General features: G+C 31.8%; 1 protein-coding gene across 5 annotated transcripts in view; it reads right to left on the minus strand.

Annotated features, from left to right (window-relative positions):
• The window catches only part of GLS (glutaminase), an 81,839-nt gene that overhangs the window by 43,451 nt on the left and 12,639 nt on the right, over positions 1 to 25,749 (minus strand). For 3 of the 5 annotated variants that reach the window (XM_029225113.1, XM_029225114.1, XM_029225115.1), the window contains exons 2-9: positions 23,456 to 23,552; positions 22,979 to 23,100; positions 18,097 to 18,226; positions 17,297 to 17,376; positions 14,281 to 14,444; positions 9,632 to 9,690; positions 1,871 to 1,903; positions 1,723 to 1,781 (exon numbers count right to left, since the gene is read on the minus strand). In XM_029225113.1, the coding sequence (XP_029080946.1) occupies positions 1,723 to 1,781; positions 1,871 to 1,903; positions 9,632 to 9,690; positions 14,281 to 14,444; positions 17,297 to 17,376; positions 18,097 to 18,226; positions 22,979 to 23,100; positions 23,456 to 23,552 (744 nt within the window). Of the gene's footprint in view, positions 1 to 1,722; positions 1,782 to 1,870; positions 1,904 to 2,700; positions 2,735 to 3,282; positions 5,574 to 9,631; positions 9,691 to 14,280; positions 14,445 to 17,296; positions 17,377 to 18,096; positions 18,227 to 22,978; positions 23,101 to 23,455; positions 23,553 to 25,749 lie in introns of those variants that run through there. The other 2 variants (XM_029225117.1, XM_029225118.1) reach the window with 2 other exon arrangements.

Consider the following 25,749-nt stretch of genomic DNA (forward strand, 5'->3'; position numbering starts at 1 on the left):
TTCTTATTACTGATCGGGGTGGACAGCTCCTTCTAACTGCACATTTTAATATTTCTATGGTCGGGAAAAAAATGTTGGATATGGAAAAGTTCTTGGAAATGAACTTGTCAACTTGTCATACTTAAAAAAAAATCAATATAGTATAGATAAAGTACTAACAATTCAGCAATGATCACAGTGCCTACCACATAGTTCTGTTCATCAAACATTGTGTTCAGTACTTACTATCCAATAGATAACAGGAATACAGAAATGAATTGGAAGATACTCTATCCAGGTCTTAAGGAAGTCAGAGTCTAATGGTGATGACGAGGCAAAAAGAGACATAGAATCACAGAATAAGTTCAATAAAATATGGTAATAGAGCACAGAAGGAAGGTGAGATGAGATTCATAAAAAACTTCCTGGAAAAGATCCTTAAGCTGATGAATAAAAGCTGGTAAGGCAGACGAAATACAAAGCATCACCTAGTTTAGGAATGGAAGGAGAGGTATGATCATGCCTCATCACATTTCCTTGTGATTAGACAAAGCTTAAGCATCCCAAAACTGCTTAAGCTTTATCTAATCACAAGGAAACAATCAGACCTATTCAAAATAAGGAATGTCTACTACAGCCCATGGGCCTAATGTGGCCCATGCTTTTATAAATAAAGTTTTTTGGAACACAGCCTCATAGTGTTTATTGCTTGCTTTCCTACTGCAACAGTGGAATTGAATAGTTGCAACAGAGACCATATGGCCCCCAAGTACAAAATATTTACTATCTGGTCCTTCACAGAAAAAGTTAATTCCTGTTCTATAAGACAAATGGTTGGTACTCTTCGAAAAAACCCAGTTAGTAAAATTTTAAAAAGGGTCTAGGGTAGGGGGACTGTTCTATTTTAAAAAGACAGAAGTTATGCATGACACTGATTTGTTCCTGAAAAAAATAAAGGCCATAAAAGGCATTTACAGGACAGTTGAGGACATTTACATATTGATTAATATCGTATTTTAAAATTAATGTTAATGTTCTTAATAAATGTGTTGCTGGCATTGTGATTATAAAGGAGAATGTGCTTATTCTTAGCATACACATGCTGAGTAATTTAAGGGTGAAGTAGCATGAGGTCTACAACTTAATTTCAAACAGTTCTGGAAAAAAAAAACCCCACATACATTTATATTTACACATACGTACATGTATATGTATGTAGAGATACACACTTATTTTAAACTGTCCATCTAAAGAGAGAGACAGGTTGAGAAAAAGCAAATGAGACACAATATTAATCAGAAAATATAAGTGAAAGATATCAGATTTTCATATTTTGTCTTTCAACTTTTCTGTAGATTTGCAAATTTCAAAATAAAAAGTCGGGGTAAAAATCAAGTTGGCCAGGCACAGAGAGATTATGAGAGGTAAGACAGTATTTATAGACAAAGAGAAAACTGAGAAAGTGCCAGTCACTTAAGGTAAACTTAGGGTCTCTTCTAATTCTATGATTTACCACAAGAAGTTTATCAAAACTAGTTAAAGCATTTTAAGTGTCCTCCCTCAGGTAATTTAGAAACCATACATTTCTCTCTAATGACCAAATTCTAATTATTTATTCACTGAAGTATACATACATGGAGTCACAAAACAGTATTTAAAATAAAATTCTATAATGTAGATTTTTAAAATTAATTTCAAGAGATCTGACCTATCATAAAAACCTAAATCATAAATCAGACTCACGTTGCATTACTGAATCCAACATACTCATTACCAGCCATCTTATTCAAAAATTGCATTACCTATAAACCAAAATTAGAAAGTATTTTTAGTAATCAAAGAACAAATATAAAGAATGTAGCATGAAAACTGAATTCTATATTGTACTTACATAGTCAAATTTTTCAGCATTATTCACTCCTTGCTGCAAAGAAATGAGACATAAATATGTTAATATAGGGCCCCACCCCAGTTAAGCTTTAAGTGAATATAATATCAAAATTCCAAACTGCTATCATTATAATTAATATACTGCACATTAGTACTTTTAAATCTAGGAAATACTTCTAAGGTAATTCAATATTTACATAAGCTTTTTTATATGTTCTTACATTAACACCCATATGTTGAGAATGGATCTGAATTACAAAGGGAATGCTTTATTTTAAGTATAACTTTTCCCAACCCAAAGTTACAGAAAAGTTTAAATATAAGCTCCTCAAACCCCCTTATCCTTCATAACACCACATAATCTGCTACAATGTATGTTATTTATTTAATTTCACATTTTAAAAAAACTTAAAATAAAGTTTTACCCTTAGCAAAGAATTAGGTATATATAAATTATGGTTTTCAATTAAGAACAATCTACTTATATTTCTAAAATAAACTTAAACCAGTATTAGAGTTAGAAAATGAGTTATGTTGCAAAGCTATCTTTTACAATTCTAGTATATGTAAACATTCTGGATACATTTTACTAATGTAGAGAAAGCTCTACCTTTAATATCTCACTTGTTACAACAATACTTGAACTAAAAAAATTATATTTCATAGTCTAAAAAAATTAGCTACATTTGTATTTAGCATTATGCCAATTCAGAGTATGGAAGATGTATTGTTTCATCACTTCTATTTCTGACATGTTAGCTACTGCAAATGTCAATAGGAAAAACCTATGTAATGTAGATCAGTTCAAGTAGCCAAATGGTTTCATTTTACCTCGGCGAAGTTTACAAAGCAGTAAGTTGTAGATCTGAAATCAAACGTATTAATTGGTGATATGCACCCAAAAGAAACAATACATCTCTAATTTTTAAAACAAGTTTAAAATGAAGTAATTTGACAACTAAAATTGTAAAAACGAAAAATTTTAACTTTACCCTCAAAAACCCAAAACAATACACTTTAAAATTTTATTTGGTGGGGGGGGGACTTGTACCAGAGTATTATTTAATTGAATAAAGCCAGGTTCATTATCCACTTTACAAGTGGATTAGGATGTGGCTGATAATCTGTGAAACCCTACAAATCAACTTATTTGAGAAAGAATGTGCAATGACATACACAATCAGTAGCTGGAAAGAACACCACACTATTTCATCAAAATCAGGCATTCACAAAGTTTAAACAAGTTAAGAATAATTTAGCTACAACCATATAGTAATCACTATCTATGTATTTTCTCTAAAGTGTCCTTTGACATATTTTAAAGTTTTCTTTCTTTATAATACACCAGAAATCAAAATGTAGAAATGTAACTCCAAAGCTGTTCAATGAAAAATAATTAAAAGAAGAAATTACCAACTTCATTGAACTGTTGCAGTTGTCAAAATATTCCATAGATCCTAATGCTGTAAAATATGTAACAACATTTAAACCACAAAAACCTTTTTAACCTTTGAAAAAGCACAAAAAAACAACTCTTTTGGAAAAGGATGTCAGCATTTGCATTGGGATGTCACATGGATAATTACTGGTTATACAATTAATCAATGTAAAATAAACAAGTTATATTTGAACTTTCATTCTCTGACCTAAACTGTACCCTATAAAACTAATACAAGTTTTCTTTGTTTAGCTGTCATGTTTAATTTTTAAAAAACCAAATACTGTCTCAACTCTTGACTATGGTCACATTCTTGGTCTACTTTGCAGCATACTAAATTAAAGTACCATTAGATTTTACTTCTATGCTATTTTAAAGAAACAACTGGTATTTATCAATGTCTATCATTATATAACATTTTGGGTAAGCTACCTGAAATGTCCTGGCAGATTATGTAAATAGACAAAATATTTGAATGACTGTGTTGACTCAAGAAAGTCTCTACTCAAAACTTCCCAATTTAAATGTAAAAGTACTTGATTAATGTTTCTTCTTATTATCTACCTAGAAAGAGCATTTAATTGAAGTCAATAAAATATATTCCCCCCTGTAATCTCTTGGAAAGATTTCACGTACCCCAGGGATATGTGGGACTTAGTAATCATTATCAGATGTCACATTATTTTAATTTTGAAAAATTTACATTATAAAGTTTATGTGCAAAGATGTTAGAAAAAAACACACATACACATACCAAATAACCTAGAGTAAATGCCCCCAGCCCCTGCACCGCCCTGCCAAAGCAAAAACACAAACTGTTAAAAAAAAAAATCATCATTTCTCCAGTAGAGAGGTACAGAGGGGTGAAGGAACAGATGTTATGAAAACTGAAGCCAGGAATGGGTAGATGAGGGATGGTTATACTTTTCTGTTTATTTTGTGCATGTTTGAAATTTTTCATACAAAATTAAAGGAAAAATGTTTATTTGCTAATAATTTTGCACAGTAATTACAAAACTGTTCCTTTAGAATATTTTCTTTTTTTGAAATAGTAAATGATTTTTAATTAGTTCATGTATCAGTGGATATTTTCTATTGCTAGAAGTATAAATTCTCTTACTATTCTAAATTTTTACAGATGTACAAGTTGAGAAATCCTGCTGATAATAGATGAGTAGATGGAAATAGGAAAGACTTTGTTATGGCAATGTACACAAAATCCTTTACACATTTATCTCATTACATACAAAGGTCACACAGTAAAATATACCCTCAAAAACTACACTTAATGTTCTCTTTAACTAACAACTTGATCAGATCCTCTTTCCATTGTGTTGAAACCAAAAATCTGGAAACAACCTGGTATATAAGATTTGTTCCCAGTCACTACAGTGATTACAGTGATTCACATCCTCAATACCATGACCACAATATTTCAAAATGTTCTCTTTTGATGGTGCCCAAGACGTTTTTACAACCTGAAGCAGTGCTTTTTACAACCTGAAGCAGTGCACCACAGTAAAATTTAGGACACGAGAAGTATATACCTTTTAGAAAATGGGAGGAAACCTAGACCAAAGGCAGGTTAATTTTAAGAAAGGCACCTATGGAAACAGATTTAGAAACTGATAGTCTTAAAACTATCAATGCCTCTTTATCTCTGGGAAAAATATTCCCATGCCCAGGGATATGTTTATTTCAGTTTTAAGTCACTGCACAAGTATTATTAGATATCACATTATTTTAATCTTAAAATTACAGTAATTTATATTAAGTATGGTAGGAAAACTTAAAGATAAACTGGACAAAATACAGTTACCAAAATTTCTAACCCATTTACCACATGACTTTTAAAAAGCAAACCATGTGGTTTGTTTGAAAAGGTTAGTAATCAGACCTTGAGATTAGAAAATTATACAAATTTATTTTTCTATAAACATATCTACCAAGTTAAAGAATTTACATTCCTTTGAGGAAAACTTTTATGAATGAAAATTTGACAAAGAAGCACTGAGTTTTAACACTGGCTATTAAAAGAATTAGTAAGTATACTGGAGTAGTTTTATAACCTGTTTATACAATATACTCATGAACTGAATTATGTATTATACATCACAACACAGGTGAAAATATCACTATTAACAGGGACATGTGCCAATAAATGTAGTATTAATATGACTCATTTAAAGTCAATGCATTAATCACAGTTATTTTGTAAGTAAATCACTTGATTCCACTCATAAAGTATGGAGGTGTAGAAGCAAATTGAAAATTAGAAATCATAGAGGAAAAAGGCATAGAAGAAAGAGGCAAAAAGAGGTAACTAAAAATGATTTTACAAAACATTTGGTTTAATCTCTCCAAAGAAAATGCTTTAAAGCTAAATAATACGTGAGAATTAATATAAATATTACAGGTGAAAAATAATGTTCTAAATCTAGTATTTTCATAGATTAGCCCTAAAAATAAAGTAACAAAAAAGGGAATTCTGTTGACAAATTACCCGCCTTTTATTTGAGGAAAAAAACCCTCAAGCACATCAACTGATATAATCATGAAGAACTGATATAATCATAATAAGCCAATATAATCCTTTCTTATGAATGTTACCAAGTTCAAGGCATCATCCATTGCTCCCCAGAGCCACAAACTGCCTTAAAAATGTGGCTTATAAGCATGTGTAACAGGTGATTGCTAACATGACCAAACTGAACATTACACACATATTAACTAAATTTGTCTTGATTTTTTAATGGAGCATGATTAAATTATTATTTTAAAAAAAGAGAGGAAAAAACCTCCAATATTTTAAATTCAAAAATACTTCTGATTAAAAAAAAATCAAGTTCTTCAAATGACAAAAACCAGAAACTACCATGAGAATAGAGACACAAACACAGAAGACAATGTGACTTTATCTTTAAAATTAAAAAGCAGAAGTGTGACAATTATAATATGTTATCCTCATTTTTCCACTCTAGCCCTCAAGTTATCAGAAGATCTTAACTTTTAAACTGAAACTAGGTGAGATTAAAAAATTATGTAAGGATGCTGCTATTTCATCCAGAGTAACTGTGCTTTCAAATTTATTTTTACTCTTTCCTTTAAATCAAGCAACCAGCTTACCATCATCAAATAAAATCAACTGCATCAAAAAGTATTCCTTTAAGTTTAGCAGCTACCACAGAGAAAGAGACAGGAAGTATAGTACCTTCATGGTTTTTTAAATTATGTGCCTTTTAAGTACAAAAATGACATTTGTTTTTATGAAGGCATTTACCTATATAGTGTTTAAAATTTTAAATATTGGAGTTTTCCTACAAGTTTAGTAGTTAAGAATTTATGCAACAGGTTCCTTCTGTCCAAATTCTCCTTTTTTACACAATCTGCTAATCCTTTTGAACATTTGCTCTGCCTCTTCCCCCATTTTCCTGAGGACCACCATCAATCCTACAAAGGAAAAATATCAATACTACAAAATTATGAAATAAAGTCTTACTAAAGATTCTAGTAATTTGTGTGTGGGGGGAGGGGGAATAACATGAGGGGAATGTTTTAATAGCACCATAATAAAGTTCTGAATTTTGAAAGAAAAATATAGCCTTAAGGTCATCAGCTAAAAGCTAAAAAACAGAATTCACATCTAATAGCCATGGTAAAATGGCCACATTTTGGGTACTCAAAGCACAACCTCCTTGAGAAGAAGCCTAGCTCCTTATGGATAGCAAGCACTGACTAATGTCCAAAGAATGACTGTATACACTCACTGAAAATTAGATTTACTTTTAATCCAATAACTGGTATCTTCTGTAAAAGTTAAATTAGGAAAATAAAATTTCTGCCTTTTGGACAATATAACTATGCTAGGTAAAGACAAAATGTCATCAAGAGAAATAGCAAACATCTACATTAAAAATGGCAGAGTGAATTTGAATGAATAGCAAACAGAAAATTGGGAGACTTAGCTCAAGCCCAATTCTACTGCTGTTAGAACCTATCCAGTCTGTTTCCTCATCTTATCTATTTAAGGAGTAAGAAGGCTGAGCTTGAAAACTCCTTCAGCCATGGTTTTATTAATTCAATTTCAACTACCAATTCATCAATATTATGTGATCATATAATCTGCAGAGATCACAGATAGTTATTTATAAAAGTTTTGAATTCTTTTTTAAAAAGTCCAAGAAAAGTATTACATTCTGGGACAGTCAGTTTTACACAGAGGTATGTCAAGCTTATCCCTTCAAGATTCAGATGAACTTCATTAAAAAAAAAACAAAAACCCAAACGAAAAAAAACCCCCAAAACTTGTGAAACAACTTCTAAAAATAAAACAAAAAAGGTCAAAGAAACTGACCTTAAATATGAACCATATCCCAAAGCCTCATTTCCAACTGTCAGTAAATTTACAATTTTTCTAAATTTAAAAACACTGATCAAATTTGTAAATACAAGACGACTTAGTTAAATGTTTGCACAGTTGGATGTAACCACACTTATGCTGTGTATGTGTGTTTTTTTAACTGTTTCTAAGTACTCATATTAATGTTGCTCATTGTATAGTTTATGGCTTGTGACTAAACATCATATCATGATGTAATATGTCCAGACATGCATTTCCCACATGCAGCATTTCAGTGTAGTATATTAAGCCCATGAATCATTAAACAAAAGATGTTTAACTGCATGCAGTTAAGCAAGACTTCTATTAATCATTTACATATGTCCCTTTCTTGAAAATACTATTGGTGTGCTATGTTAATCTTTTTCCAGTGTAAGAGTTCTTAAACTGAGATCCATGGGTCTGTGAATTCCCTACAGTTTATATAAAATCATGGTATGTGAACGTTTTTTCTGGGAAGACCCAAAAAAGGTTCAGAACCATTCTAGTGGTTTTCTCATCAAGCACTAATACACACATTTTATTATCATAACTTTCCTTACCTCTAACTTACTTGTTCAAATCTGAACAATTATTAATGAGACTTTTCTCTCATCACAGTATTTACTGAATTTCATTGTAAGGGCCCATTTACTGGTGTATACCCCATGTTATACTGTAAGTTGTGGCATGACTGTGCCTAGTACATATTCGTATTATTTTCTATAATAAACACGTAGTTTCTTTCACCTCGAACTGACAACTTTTCTCTTATGTAAAACAGTGACAACTAGATTATAGTGGGCATAGCCTAAAATTAGTTACATTAAAAAATAATACTTGTCTATAATATCTCCATCACTAGAGTTACAAGGATTAAGTGGGCCAGTGCTTATGAAGCATTTGCTCTAAAATAACAACATATATATTCTTAAGATAGTACTCTTCTATTTTAAAGGCTTTTCTCATGAATGAAGAAAAAAATTCATTAAAGTTAAGAGAGGATTTCTAGCATACAAATTAGATGAATTTTTATTAACTGGGCCAAGGGTATAATTTATATTCAAACATTCCTTGTGTAACCAGGGTATCCCATCTTCAGAAATGCATCTACAAAGGCACATAGCTATGTTTTTTTCAAGCATGGAAGAGATGTGCACAGATTTACTGAAGAAAGTACATAAATGTTCCAAACACAAATGAAATATAATTGAATACCAATGAAACTTATAATTAGAAATTAAAAATCTAAGCAGTATCACAGAATAGAACCACTTTCAAATACTTATTTCAATACATTAGTGTTTCCAATTATTAAGGCAAACTAGACACTTAACAAAAGAAACAAAACATACCATGTAAATCAAAGAGTAGGAAAATAATGTAACTTAATAACTGGAATAAGTCTTATTTAGTTATTACATGATTCAAGTAAAACAAATGAAACAAGTTCAAATGAAAATTGTGATTACAGCTCATGAAAGTATAAAGGACTTGAGAACAGTCAAGGGTAAATGTACTTTGTTTTAACACAAAGTACCAGAACATTTGTCCCTACATATGCTGATGACAAACATCAAACAGTAACACGCTGTTACTTCTGTTTACATCTGTTCATTCTAGAAGAGCCAAAAAGAAGAGAAAGAAAAAAATATTAAAACTTTAAGAAGAAAAACTTCTGTGACTACTGTTCAGAAGAGACTTCCTTTTGAATTTTTGCCAGGTCTTCAGGTCAAGAGTAACTGTTGGAATTTATGTCATCTATTTTAATTTTGTCCTTGAAATTACATCATTTATTTTGAAATAAATAAAAATCCTAACCTTATGCCATACCATTAATTTAACACCAAAAGAAAAATTTTCACATTTCTACATAAATAAGATTCCTCTTTATGCCTTAGTAGTTAAAATTTTTACTGGATTAAAAGGAAATGTCAACATTTTACCTTTATTAATGAAGTCACAACAATTGCTCCAGCATTTACCATAGGATTGTGTGGTTTATCTGAAAATATAAAAGCAATAGCATTACTTTAAATACCTGATAAAATTTTCTGTGATGCACAGGTACTTCCCATGAACATTCATCTATTTTCTTTATGTAAGCCATTGATTGTTACAGTTCTTTTTGGGGGTCGGGGGTGGAAAGTGGAGGAGTGCATTAAAGTCAGTTACACATCAAACCAGTAATACACTTTTAAGAAGCTGCTATAATTATACAGGCAAACAAAGATTCAGGTACAGAAAGACAGTGAACAGTGCTGTAAGAGCACATCCAAATTTCCTAACTCTGCCATTTGATCCTGGGCAAGTAACTGAACTTCACTGTGCCTCAATTTTCCCATCTGTAAACTGGGAGTAATAACAGCACCAATACCTCAGCAAGTCATAATACTTCAATGAATTAAAAAAAATGCTTTGGCACAGCACTAAGCAATCAAATGATATTATTAAAAATCACCTTGGAAAAAGCATATCTAGTGTGGACCCAATTTTCCTTTTTTAAAGTATTTTATTTTTGTGTTTATGTTTATACATATACATATGCAGAAAATGAAAACAGGTGATACACATAGGATAAAAAGATTACAGGGTATTTAAGTTGTATTCAGCATGCCTTCTATATTTCCTGACAATAAGGATGTATTTCTTGTATAATTACAAAATTACTTAAAATTTAAGTTCATCCAAAATCCTACCTCTTCTCCTAATTCTTACAACAAACAGAATTTCAAATCTCAGCTGATTATACTGTCACTCATAGCACAGCACAAACGCCAAACACAAAACTCTTAGGGCACTGAAAACATTTATTTGAAAGCATAATCCCTAATCTGTTTGTGGTAGTAATTTACTTCTTTGGGAACAAGTTCTTATCTAACTTGACACATCTAGCAGAATTCATAAGTTATTGCTACATTATTAGTCTCCTTGAATTTTAAGCAAGTTACCTTCCGTGAGATGAGTCTACAGCTAAACAAGGTAATTCTTCAACTGTTAAAGAGTTACTATATGACCCAGCAATTCCACTCTCAGGTATATAACGAAGAGAAATAAAAACATGTGTACACAAAAACTTGTACACAAATGTTCTCAGCAGTATTACTGATAATAGTCAAAAAGTGAAAAATAACCCACAACCCAAACATCCTGCCAAATGATGAATGGGTAAACAAAATGTGGTATTATTATCCAAACAATGGAATATTATCCAGCAATAAAAAAAATGAAGTATTGACATAAGCCACAACATGAAAGCACCTTGAAAACATTATGCTTAGTAAAACAGGCCAGTCAAAAAGACCAAATATAATGATTCCATTTACATAAGGACTAAATATAATGATTCTGTTTATATGAAATGTCCAGAACAGGCAAATCCATACAGAAGGAAAGTAGATTTACTAGTTTCCATGGGTAGAAGAGAAATAGGTATTGACTACTAATATCTCTAATACCTAGGGTATTTTGGGGGTGATAAAACTGTCCCCAAATTGACTGTGGTCATGGCTGTACAACTCTATGAATATACTAAAAGCCATTAAATTGTACATTTTGAATGAGTAAATTATGTAGTAGGTAAAGTATATTTCAATAAAACTGTTAAAAATGTTTAATTAAAAAAATCAATAATGACAAAAAACTTGGTAACTTAACAGTACACCATTTTCCTCAATATAAGATCAACAATATGATTTAGTAGCTAGCTAGGCTTTAAATAGTGTACATTTTCGGTTACCCATGATAATGACAAGTTCTAAAAGTTAAAATAAAACAGTACAGGTATACTATCTAAATAGTACAGTCAGGATTTCACCTATTTCAAATTATGCTAAGGGAAGTCTGCTTTCTTTGAGATCACACAAAATGACAGTAATAGTTGTCACAGAAAAATACTACGCAACAAAAGGGAAGCTAAGAAACAAAAAATTTCCAGTATTATCGATGTAAAAGAAAAACCAAATGCAGACACAAAAATCAAAATATGGAAATCAGGGCTTCCCTGGTGGCGCAGTGGTTGAGAGTCCGCCTGCTGATGCAGGGGACATGGGTTCGTGTCCCGGTCCAGGAAGATCCCACATGCTGCAGAGTGGCTGGGCCCCGCAACTGGAGAGGCCACAACAGTGAGAGGCCCGCGCACCGCAAAAAAAAAAAAAATGGAAATCAGGCTGTGCTAAATTAGTTTATACTCGTATTTGTGTATATTCATGTATCTGTCCTTTCATTTTTTTTTTTTTTGGACGTTATCAGGTTTAGACTCTAGGGCCCTAGGAGGTAGCTAATGTGTGTATTCCAAATGGTACCACATAAATGTGGGCATTTACTATTTTGTAAATCATAAATATTCAGCAAATACTACATATGCTACATTTAAGATCTTCCAAGAACACTAAAGCATTTCATGGCATGACAGAGCAATTTTCAGATGTAAGCACTGCTCGCTCTGACTTTGGCTTAAAAGCCAGACATCTGAACACTTGGAAATACACCAGAGATTAAAACACCAGCTTTACTGCATTATAAAATCTCAGTCTAAAAGTGGTCTCCTTTTCCACTCTGCTCTGCCATAGTCAGAAGGAAAGAACTGAAGGGTTCAGTTTAGAATTTTTAATTTAAAAAGAATTATGACAACAGAAATAACACAAGCTAATTAATAAAGGCTACTATCTGAAGTAATGACATATATTAGCTTAGTATAATGACAAAATGGACATCTGAAATTTTGGGGCATGTTTTTAACTAGAATGCAAAAAATTGATTAATTTTAACAAATATTTATTCTAAGGGAATAAAGCAAGCAAAAAATTCTTCCATATTATACCAGAAAAAGCTTTTCAAACTAAGTATATGAACCTTACAAAGATGTGGTTCATGACTGAGGCTGATAGTAAAACAGTAACTACTATAATTTCTTTATCTATTCATTATATTCAGATTAATGTTAATTTATCATCATAATCTTACAAAGCTAGGATAATATTAATACATTTGTTTCTTTTAATTTTATAACGCTAGATAGACACACATGCACATACATACACACAGTGTAGTTTCACCATAAATTACCCTTGAAATTTTCAATATAAAAAAGACCCACAAACTCTTTTCTTGCTGGGGCTAATCTAAAACCAAGACTCTAGAGCACAGAACCTATGCAGAACTCAAGAAGGAGTGGTATGGTATAGTGACGCCTTAATTTTCCCATTATTTCCCAGATTCCTGGTATTGGCTCAGGCTTGGAAAAAGTCAAAGAATATCAAGGCAAAACCTCTTGTTAAACTTTATGTTCAGTTATTACAAAACAGTTCTAAATTCCTGAGTTCTTATTGTGATTTTTTTTTCTTATAGACTTAGTGTCAATAAAATGTATATGGCAAAAAAATGTATTACTTACAATGTTAAAGTCATTTTACCCCAAGCCTATTTTATTTCTTACCACTCAATTCACCAGAACCACCTAGTTTATTCAAGTTTGTATTTTTGGGAAAATAGTAATTTTTCTTGTAAAATGTTTAATCTTGTGAGAACAAAAATATTCTTTCCATATTAAATCTAGATGTCAGTGAATTTAATAAACAAGGTACTTCTGCATATGTCCTTATTGAAGTTGCTAGTTTACAGTAATCTCCATAAAATCAAATGTAGCATCAGGATAGAAAGATTATGGTAAAATAAGTAAGAAAATGCAACTGCCCTCAAAACAAATAGAAAGAGAAGCATAAGAAAGTATCAGTCTTGTAACTTCATTTTAAAAACTCATAAAATACTGAGTATAAGGCATATTTTTTATTTTTCATCCAGCAGAAAGAAAAAATACAAAAGTATATTTCTCACAACCATTACTGTAATTCCTTCACTCGTTTTCTTCAATTCTATTTTAACTTGTCACACAATGAGGAACCTAGCATATGCCTGAAAGATTAAAAAACAGAAACCAATCTATAGGTTGGTGTTTAGATTTAAAACCTCTATCAGATCAAAAGTACTAACTACCTTTGTCCTCCCCTTTTCTTTTGGATTCCTGTAAAGCAATAAGACTTGTTAGTTATCCAACTATTTAACACAAGATATTTCTTTCAAATACTAAATGTTATGAAGGAGAAAAAAAAAACATCACCTCAACCAGGGCCACCATTAAAGCTTTTTATTATGGAAGTTTTCAAATATATACAATATACAAAAGTAGAAAGAAAAGAATATAAGCATGCATGTACCCATCATTTAGCTTCAATGATTACCAACATACAGTAATAATCACATGCATCACTCCCAGCCACACTCCACTGAATTATCTTAAAGCAAATTCTGGACCCTGTGAGACTTTATAAGATATTCCCCTATAGGTGGTTATAAAGTGAAAATCTTACTTCCTGCCTCTGTCTTTTCTCTAGCCCACTTTCCAGTGGTATGAGATGCCTAAAAAATCTGTTTTTTAAAGTAGGTTAACTATCTCTATGGGTTTCACAGAAATTCCATGACAAATGAAAAAGTATCAATGCTTTTAATTTTCTTTTTCTTCGAAAAAAAAACTAGTTAGATTTACACAGGAAAATGAGGTATTTCTTCTTCCAAGTAACTTTTATATAATTCTTACCATCTTCGTTTAAGAACAGTTTGTTGAACCTTAATCCACTTGGCTCTTTCCCAACATATCGATGCACATATTCTGTTCCAAGATCATTAACAGCAATGGCATATTTCAAAGGTTTTACACAGGATTGAAGGCAAAATGGAACTTTGGTATCCCCAATAGAATGCCTATTTAAAAGTAGATTTAAAAAATAATTAAGATCAACTGTGAAAAAATGTAACAATAACCGGAGCTGTTATTTACATGTTAATTCTAATTTATAACAGTTTTCCCATAATTCAACAGCAAGTTTACTTGGATATTGAAGAATAAATATAAGTATGCTTATTTTAACAGGGATACTGCAATAAAAAGGCAAAAGCTTTCAAGTACTCAGGTAATAGACTGGTTCAAAATTAGATAATAAGTAATGTAAAAAATTGCCTCTGGGGCTTCCCTGATGGCGCAGTGGTTGAGAGTCTGCCTGCCGATTCAGGGTACACGGGTTTGTGCCCCTGTCCGGGAAGATCCCACATGCCGCGGAGCGGCTGGGCCCGTGAGCCATGGCTGCTGAATCTGCGCATCCGGAGCCTGTGCTCCGCAACGGGAGAGGCCACAAGAGTGAGAGGCCCGCGTACCGCAAAAAAAAAAAAAAAAAAAAGAAAAAGAAAAAGGAAAAATTGCCTCTGAGGGCAACAGGGTATGGCCCTCCTTACTCCTATCTGTATTCAATCATATAAAATGAACTAGCCCTTTTAGAAATTAGTCACAATTTTTTTTACTCATAGCTTTAATAATGGCTAAACTGTGGTTAGTTTTTAAATGAAGCTCAGTTTATTCAATACCACTCTCTGAGACCCTGTCTATAAATGCCTCATCTTGTGAACCATATCTATTGACAATTTCAGCCCCATTAAAAGAAACAGCATCCAGTTTTATAAACCTGATAGAGCTGGCACTAACGGCAATCATAATCACCATGTAGATAAACAACAGAACAAACTAAGATGAAAATGAAATAGAGAATAGGTTTGAAAATGAAAAAACTGTGACTGGCCCCATTATAATGTAAGCTTAACAAGGGCAGTGATCTTTGTTTTATTTGCTGAAGTATCCCAGGTGCCCCAAACAATGTTCCAACACATTACAGGCACTCATTTATTCGAGTGAAATTTATTCACAGTGAAACTGGGCACTATAATAACTACCCCTGGGCAAACAGGGGGTTTAATGGAGACATCAGAGGGACACCTTACTTCTAAGTATATGATGGAATATAAATAAATATGTGTATATATATATAAAATATATATAATATTTTTCCTGTCAAATTTATGAAAAACTTCTAATTCAGACCATAACTTCAATTTGGCAATCATTCTGAAACCTGACAAAAGCCTGTCTTACTACCTTTGGATTTAAAAATACCTATGTTCTAGCCCAAAGTCAAGTTTCTTATCTCTAGATAAGAAAACTGAACTAAAAGAATCATCTCTACACACAAAGTATGTTTAAGAAGAAAAAACACATGTGCAATAATTAGGTGATAATAATTTCTTCCAAATATAAAAATTTCCACTACATGATAAACCATTTCCTCCAAATACAAAAAAATAGGAATACCACTCCCTACTGGAATTTGCTCCATAAGGATAAGCCATGTCTTCTCATGCATTTGTGTCTGTTCATAGCACCCGATATTTAATTCAACACACAAGTGTTTAGTACATTTCACAGGCCCAGATAAGGATAAAAGCCTGTCATAATGGAAAGAACAATGGACTGGAATTTAACAGACCCAGGTGCTAGTTTCACCTCTGCCAGTTTTATACAAACTCTGAACCTCAGATTCCTTATTATAAGAATGAATGAGCCAAACCACATGTTTTTTTTAACTGTAAATATTTGAGGAAGATAAGTAGTAAAAAATAAAAGGATCACTTACAATGAAGGCACTTAAGAGACACAAATTTTAATAAATGGGTGGAAAAGCTTTAACTGGGACATTATCTTGAAAAATAAAATCTAAAATTATATGGCTAAATGACTTGTAGTTTTAACAAAATTTAGGATAAAATTACATCTCTGATATAAATTCATCAAGCTATATACACCTCGGAGTTGTATATCTCATTTTATTTAAGTTATATTTTAATGAAAAAAAATAATTACCTTAGTAAAAGCAAAGAAAAAACCAGAAAGATTATACCTCTGAGCTAAAGTCTTCCAATGAGTAAAAAAATATTGATTTTTCTTTTTTTGGCATAATTTTTCTGACTGATAAAACCAAATTACAACACGATAAGAAATCTTACGTCTGACTCATAGCATAATAAAAAAGGTCATGCTTAAAAAAATATTTCAGAACTCTATTTTTCCAAGGGCCTCTCTTAATTTACTTTATTTTTAATTGACTTTTTAAATCAAATCATTCTCTTTGAAGTGCCCTCATATTGTTATCCTTTTTATAATTCTACTGGATCATCAAATGTCAGTGGTTATGCCCGGAGTGTGAGTACATCCCAAAGATCACCTTCGTAGACTTCATGAAATCCTGTGTCTTTTGAAAATGACTGATGGGTAAGAGACTTTATTAAATTATATTGCCTTAACTACCATGCTAATCATATAAGCAGCAAGAGGAACAAAGATAATGACAGGATAGGTAACCCATGTTAAGCCAAGAAAGGTGAACTAATCTTATTAGCGGTCAGTTCATTAGTGAATAATTTCATGTTCTGCCAAATCCACTTTTCCTAAGTAAATGTGGAACTGCAGTTCCTTGAACAATAAGCATTCAAGTAACAAGACTACAACTGTGAATAAGATAGATGAAATGCCTCATAAAATTTAGTATAAGGTATTGTTTCAGTTGAGTTTTCTAACTTAAACTAAAATCTAAACTTCTTTACCTTCTTGAATTTATGTCAGGTCAGGGGGCTAATTACTATTACAGAAGAGGCTCCTCTCTACCTCATGTTCACTGTTATGCAAAATTTAAGGCTTAGAGTTGGTTTTGATGGATCTGAAATAAACTTACCTCTGTCCATCTACTGTACAAACGGACACACCCCACAAATCAGGACTGAACTTGGCTAACTGAGGAATATAATCTGCAACCTATGCAAAACAATGGAAAGAAATTAACAGATATAATATAGGCAAATAGTATTTTCTTCTACCAAAAAACTGATCTCAATTTAGCTTCTACCAATGAACAGTTATTTTATAGTACTCAGTGGCTTTGTAGTCTATCTTTTATAACAATATTCATAAAAACTAAGGGCACAACAGACTTGAGGATTACAAGTGAAATCTAAGTGACTTCTCTCAGTCTCCATCACCTACTATGTTTTCCAATGCATTCTGTCTTCCTAAAAAAGCACAGTCTAAAAGAACTAGGATTTGATTTTTTTTTTAAGGGAAACAGAGAACTTCTTTAATCGGGGTCATGATAATAGGGTTTCATTACCTAAAAACTTTCAATATGGAGAATAAATAAAATAGCGCTTATATTATGTAGAGGATTTTAAAAACTGGGAACATTTTATTTAATGTTCAAGGATATCATACCTGCAGAAATTCCCAGTATGCTACGTTTTAATTAATTAAAAATTTAAAAGCCATCTCAGTCATTTGAAAATCAAAAAGAAGTCTTAAGCTTAGATTTCTCTTTAGCCAAAATAACAATTAAGTTAACTATTTGAAATATTTTAAAAGCACTTACTCCAGTGGCTTCACTTAAATTTCTTAATTAGCAAAACACAAAACTACACAATTTTACTCTCTACCTCAAGTTTAGTTGAATTTATTAAGTGATAGGCTTAGGAAAAACGTTACCTTTCCTCCAGATTGCTTTTTAGCACTCTCATATAACTCATCAATGTGTGAAGTAAAAGACATAAAGTCAGGAATGACAAACTTTCTTCTAAAGGCTTGTGTCAACAAAACAATGTTGCTTTGAACACATCTGTGGAATACGAGAAAAAAATTAATAGACTGGGTACCTTTCAAATATTAGTACTTGCTAATAATAACAATATTAATCAGGAGAATATTCAAACAATAAAGAAATTCAACATTTTAAACAACAAACTAAATTCTATAAATTATACTCTTTCTACATTATTTTCTTTCCTTCAAGCTGCCTTTCATGTAGCTGCTTGTAAGCTGTTTAACAAGTTAAAGAAATAAATTAGCCTAAAAATTGTGTCAAAGATTAAAACAGCAGAGCATTCCACCAGATTAAGTACCAAGACCATCTAAAAACAAGCTTTTCAGCCTACCAGAGTTGATAAGCATTCAGCAAGACATTTGGTTAACAAAAATCAGACTTTAATATATAGCTGAGATCCTGTTTATTCTTCCATGAAATAACCTCAGACACATATCCTTTAATTTCTACGTATTACTAGTATTTCACAAAAAAATAAACATTTTGTATTTTAATATATTTTTCCTAAATTACATTTTGAAAAATTTGCATTTCTAAGCTAAAAAAAAGGGAACTAATACCAACTTCGTTTAGTCAGATTTGTCTCTTATATGAAATACTTATTAAAATGCTTATAAAAATAATGTATAACTTTAAAAATTATATACAGTAGTATAATAATTTTATATTATTTGTATCACCAAAAATGTTAAATTACATTATTCTATTCACTGTAAGATGTGTATACACATTGTAGAATAAAATTGTTTCACTGTTAAAAATTATTTAAAAGATATGGTAAACCATCTGGATAGGAGAGCATGAAATCTAATGATTTGAACCAATATTCTACTTTGTTTTAAAAAGGATTCAAGCTAGAAAATCAACTTATTAATGTAACCTTAAAGAGTTTAAAAATAGGTAACAGCCAGCCATATACTCTAAATTCATCTTCTTAAGAGAGTCTCAGAAACTTAGTAACAGAATAGTTAATTGATAAAGGAAGACATTTGCAGACCTGAGCATCAAGCCATAATATCAACTTAAGACTAAGCCCATAACAGACTAAAAAGTACTAAGTTTCAAGTACTATTTATCCTGCTTAACCCTCAAAACATGAACACTCTGAGAAGATGATTTCCCCACTTTACAGATAAGAAAAATCTGTGTTTAACTTGCAAGTAAATCACATGCACTAATTATAAATGGAGAGTCGGAGAAGTAGACACTCTCGGTATTTCTTTTTCAATCCATGGTAAATGATAAATTTTTATATCTCAGTATCTTAATTCAAGTTGTTCTAAATAAAACATCAAATTAGAATTAAAAGCCAGCTATCACACTTTAACTATTAATAAAAATCCAGAATATATACTCACTCGGTCAACATAAAATTAAACACTGATTTAAAATAAAATAGGTTATTTTCAGTGATAAAGATGTGCTTCAGTTACAACATGAAAAAGTTACAGTCCTAATTTCCATTATTAATCTACAGATGTAGAAATAATTGACATCCAAGAGATAACAAATATTTACTTCAATAAACTTTGATAAATTGACATAGTTTCAATGTTAATATAATAAATACTTTTTGCCATTGACTTAATATTTAATATGCTCCAAACAGCAATTCAACTTGCACGTGAGTTGCAAGTAATATATAACAAAAGACACATTTCTCAGCAGAAAGAAGTTAGGACAATTCCTGACCTTAAATCACTATATCTGTATCAAATCAAATCTACATGCCCCCTTTTTCAAGAAGTATTACATGAGAAAATATGAGGACTGCCAAACATAAATTATTAACCTTACTACTAACTATTTAACTACTCAAAATTAAACAGCACTTTTAAAAGGAGGCTTTATCATTAACAATATTGTACAGTCAGTGAAACTGGGATTTTTTTTTTTTTGCTCTATCAGAAGGTGCTCATAAAGCTGTGCGAACAGCCTTCACTGGTGAATTACTATGGCCAACCAAGGCAATACCATTCAAAAGAGTGTCTAGCTGCACGATGATGAACAAACTGTAATGTTTTTCTTGGGAGTTATTTTAATATAGATGTCATGAATCTAAGTAGAAAACCAGAAGGGATATAAAGTGACCTGAGGAGGAAGTGCTTATGCTTTTCAACAGTCACATCTTTCTCATGCTTTGTTCAGTTTTCTCATCTGTAAACTGGTAATAATTTTTCTTTCCTTCTTTACTTAAATGTTTAGGGTTAGCAACTGTAATGCACATCAATGTTTTACAAAATATCTCACATATAATTTTTCATTAGTAAAATAACATAGTGGATAAGAACTTTTTAAGAAAAAGCAAATACAAAGACTACCATTCATTTCCTCCAAAACAAAAAAGATAAAAAAATTATGATCACACATAAAAATACTTCTAATATTTATATGGCTAAAAATGCATGAATAAATAAGGCATTCCTTTTCAGTACAAATTTTCTACTTCTATTGAGATTATTAGCATTAAAAACAATTGATTATCTAGATAGGTACAGGCAGTCTCCAACTTTCAAATAGACCATGCTCCAAAAAGTATGCATAGAATTCATCTTCCCATTCAGAAAAAATTCTACATATTAGATGTTTCTCAGATTACCCTCAAAGGCTAAATATATTAAGCAACAATGTATTTTAGGTAAAATATCAACACGTTGACTTCAACCAAACCTTTCCACTTTCCTTTATAAATTACTTCTTTGGGAAGATGAATTCCATTGCACCCACCTGCATGGAGGTGAGATTATTTCTGGCAACACTAACTAGAAAACTTCTCATTCTGAAAACAGAGAAAAAACTTCTCTGAAGCAATCACCGTTCCAGGTGACCTGAAAAGGTTAATAGTCAGAGGTTTTTTTTTTTGTTTGTTTTGGTTTTTTTTGGCGGTACACGGGCCTCTCAGTGTTGTGGCCTCTCCCGTTGCGGAGCTCAGGCTCTGGCTGGATGCGCAGGCTCAGTGGCCATGGCTCACGGGCCCAGCCGCTCCGCGGCATGTGGGATCCTCCCGGACCGGGGCACGAATCCGTGTCCCCTGCACTGGCAGGCGGACTCTCAACCACTGCGCCACCAGGGAAGCCCAATAGTCAGAGGTTTTGAATCACCTCATTCTAGGGATGAAAAGAGAAATCATATGCCTATAGACGTAAACTTTTCCATTGCTTGTTCACATATACCACTAAGCATTTGTCAAGTTGGGAACTGCCTATATTACAATCATCAATTTTTTAAAAAATAATGTAGTGTTTAAAATAATGCTAATTGTTAGTTTTTAATATACTTATGGGTAGAAAATTTTATGATTGTTTCCTGGCTTCATACTCAGTGTATTTAAATTACTTTCAATTTCATATTTAAACAGAGCAATATGTTTATGAAGCACAAAAGAAATTTAACCAGTACTAAAAAGGTATAAAATTCTGCTTTCACTTAGGAATTCCAAAGCAATTCCTTATACCCATTATCAACAGACCTACCTACCAACTCTCTGACAACTTCATTTTCAGATATACCAAAATAACCCCCCAGAAGGCACCCCACAATCAAGATACTTTGCACAAAGAGTTCATGAACACTAAAAGTAAAATAATCTTTACTGCAAAGGCACAGCTAACTAGAAGTGATTTCCTTCCCTTCACAAAGAAACAGGTTCTGAAGATTCAAAATTCCTAACACCAATTCCAACATGGAACTAAAATCTACACTTAATAAGGTCGGCTGAGTTCACAGAATCAAGAATCTTGTGGTGAAAAGACAGAGATCTAAAATTGCCAGCAGTGCTTCACAGTATGCCAAGATACTTGGGAGGATCTCAGTTAAATACGTATACCTTCAGATGACTTAATATTCCAGGATATTCCCAGGAGACATCTAGAACAAATCATCTAGCCCCCAAAAGACAATAAAAGAAAAAAATAATAAAAATGCATACATACAAATAAACTTTCAAGGTAGATGCTGGAATTCTTTGGATCTATTCCAACCTAAGCCTATGGTCTGGAAAAAGCCAATACCTTACAGTAGTGTTTACAGTTTTATACAAGTTTTCATTTAATTTTAGTTGTAAAATACCATTTACCTCCTTGGGATCCATGACAAACTTGCTGTCTATTAAATCATTAAGCAATCAGACTAGTAGGAACACATTAATGAAGATAAATAATAAAGATATGCAAATATAAGAAAGTCAAAATAAATATTCTCATTCAACCAAATGAAGGCATTCATGTCCAAAGTTAGCATTAAGTTTTTAAACATTATGAAAAAAACAAAAACAGCCAAAAGCCTATGTAGTAATATGTCTGAAGAGAGGAGAGAAGCAGACAACAGAGACATATAAAACTAACGAATATAGGCTGCCTGAAGCCTTCTCATTTTACGGTGTCATCTAAAACACCTTGTAGGAAAGAACTGAGACCATGTTGAGAAAGGCTGCAAGATATGCAGATGAATTAAGAGATCAATTTAAACCATGACAGGACAAAGAGTGTGCTCTATTCAAACCGAATGCAATCTCCAGGTACTATAAATTGGAAACATCCATGGCTACGCTTCCTCAGAACAGTTTCAAAGTATATTCTTAGCCCCAATGTATTATAGAACTTTAATGTGCACCAAGTTGTTCCAAACAATTTATGTTTATAAGTCCCCTCCCCCCTTTTTTTCAGTTACACAGGAAGCACTGGTCTTCAAAGATGCAATTTCGTTTTAAAAGAAAAATCACCATATAGCATAGCAAGTGACCATTAAAGGTTTGGCAGAAATTTTTACTTTTTAAAAAGATCTTTGTCTAGCATGACACCATCTGATGTTGTTTGAAGAGTTAATCTTAACATATCCATACACTCTTTCAACCTGGGATCAGACGTTCGCAATCCTGTAGATTTGAGTGCCTGTTTTTAAAAAAATAAGAGTTTGTAAATATATAGTGCAAATAAGGTATATGCTTATTCCAACTACAAGTTTTTAATTTCTGTATATAAAAACTTCTACACAAGACCTGAATATGTATATGGCATTTTAGTGTCACTATTACCCACTTTCTGGACAAGTTTCTCATTGTTTCTTTCATTTTCTTTCATTGATTACCTTGAAATGAGCATGATGAAAATTTGAAAATAAGAGAAACAGTGTCAGTCAGAATCTACACGTCAGATGACCTTTAAGACTACATTTCAATATTACCATATTATTGATTCAGTATTACTGATTTTTAAAAAGTGAAGATAGAAAAATATAAAAACTTACTGTAATAAATTTATGAACAGGTATTTTCTCTTGTCCTTCTGCGATTGTATAGAATAGCAAATCTTCCAAGCTAGGTAACAGACCCTGCTTTATTTTACTAAAGGGGGAAAAAAGAAGACAAAATTAACCCTTATGTGGACATTCAAGTGGATTTTAGCTATATCCATTTAAAAATAATCATTGAACCAGACTACAGTTGAGTTGATCTATTCATCAAGACCTAATATCATAATAAATGCTGATTTACCAAAATCAAACAGTATTACTGAAACCGCACTGAAAAACAAGTTTAAAAAATGATTCATTAATTAATACAGATATCCTTTAATCCCAAGTTTTAAAATCTTGAGTACTATTTCTAGTGGTGCTAATGCCTAGCCATCTGTTATGGTAATACCTTCCTGTACAGCCTAATACAATCACCCAATATTAATTATGGAGCCTAGCCAATGCTCAGGTAAGAGTCAATACTTTGTTCTCTTGTTGTTATTGTTTTTTAATATGATGACTATACATATATATTGTTCAAAGTTAACCTGATTGTAAATCTGGGGGAGAGAACAATTAAGTACTGGACAGTGAAGACTAGTGCGTAAGTCCTTGAATCCTGGCTACAATACTTACTAGCTGAGTCACCCTGGATAAATTAATTAACCTTTCTGTTAATCAATTTCCTCATCTGAGAAAGGGAGATAATAGGGCCTGCCTCACAGGGTTCTTGTGAGAATCAGTTGACTTAATACATTCAATATCTTTAGAGCACTGCCTGGCAGAGAGTAAGTACTCAATCGTTGGTAGTTGTAGTTACTATTTCTAAAGTGACCTAGGCTTTTACATGTACAGATCAAATGTCACAAATCACAAAGGCTGTTAGAATAAAAATTTTACCATAAAAATACATTAAAATCTAGTATAAAGTGCTATGATTAACCAAACTTTTAATCAAGAAAAATTTTTTCCTATCCGTTGAAAAGCTTTCAGGTAAACAAACTATAATGAACCTATTTAATGTCTTCTTTTTGGGGGCTCTGAAACTGAAATGAATACATTTCAATATTCTGAACATCTATGACTGCCATAAGTATTATAGTGATGTTATGAGAATTTCAGATCTAGGGTAGACCATCACTATTTATTAAAATCAAAGGTAGAAATATATACGTGTGTGTATATGTATAGAATGTGTACATATATAAAATATCTGGAAAGACTTTACCTGTATTTCAAGAAAGAGAGAAAATTAGAGAGTGGTTCATATATTTCTAACTTAAAAGACAATAGAATACAGTGTTCTTTCACAGAGCATGTACATTTACATATGGACATATAAAATTTCTCCTAAAAGACACATTAATGTTGGCATTAATATCATTTATACTTGTTTTCAAAGCTGTTATACCAACTTTTAGCTCTTAAAGTCAACCCTAAAGTATAGGAATTTCATACCACTGTTTAAAAAAAAACTAACACATAGGATTATTGTAATTTAATGATATATCCCAGATATATAAATATTCCCTGAAGCAATTTTGGCTCTTAAAGAACTTTTAAAAATGTATTTGGGATATTTTAATAATAAGAGTTAAAATTTATTGATCACTTTTGTTAAGTGCTCTGCTGTTTTACATTCGTTCTAATTTAATCCCTCCAAAGATGTCATAACAGAAGGTACCATTATCCAAAATATAGTATGGTTCCCAGCACACAGTAGAAGCTCAATTTATTCATTATTTATTAAAAAAAAATGACTAACTCTATCCCCATTTCACAGAGGCTCAGACAGGTCAACAAACTTCCCAAGACTGCAAAGTGGTAGAGATATAGTTAGAACCTCTGTTTCTCTGAATCCAGAGTCCAAACTATATACCACTACAGTTTTACTGGCTCTCAAACGTACTAGCTAGTTATTAGTTTTATAAGGTACAATTTTTCTAGGTTTTACCCTGATCTAAAACCATTAAACAGGATTCAACAATACTGATGACTTAATATAATACATTTAAAGAAAAATTGAGCCAGCTGTCAAAAACAATCAGTGGAAAATAACATACCAATTATTTACAGAAAGTGGTTTGTCAAACTTCAGATAGTGGTAGTTTATCGCTTTAAACTGCAGAATAAGCTTTCTATGTATTTATCACAGCAGTAAATGTATTTGTTTTGCCTAAAAGCTATGTAAGTAACATAAAATATACACTTCTTTAGCTTATGGTACATAGGGCAAAAAAATTAAAATGACCATGTTTACTTCCACAGCCAGCAAAAAAAGGTAAATATTTACTTACTTTTGGAGA

Source organism: Monodon monoceros, unplaced genomic scaffold (assembly GCF_005190385.1).
Source record: "Monodon monoceros isolate NGI ecotype Baffin Bay Population unplaced genomic scaffold, NGI_Narwhal_1 Super_Scaffold_16, whole genome shotgun sequence".
Classification (NCBI taxonomy): Eukaryota; Metazoa; Chordata; class Mammalia; order Artiodactyla; family Monodontidae; genus Monodon; species Monodon monoceros.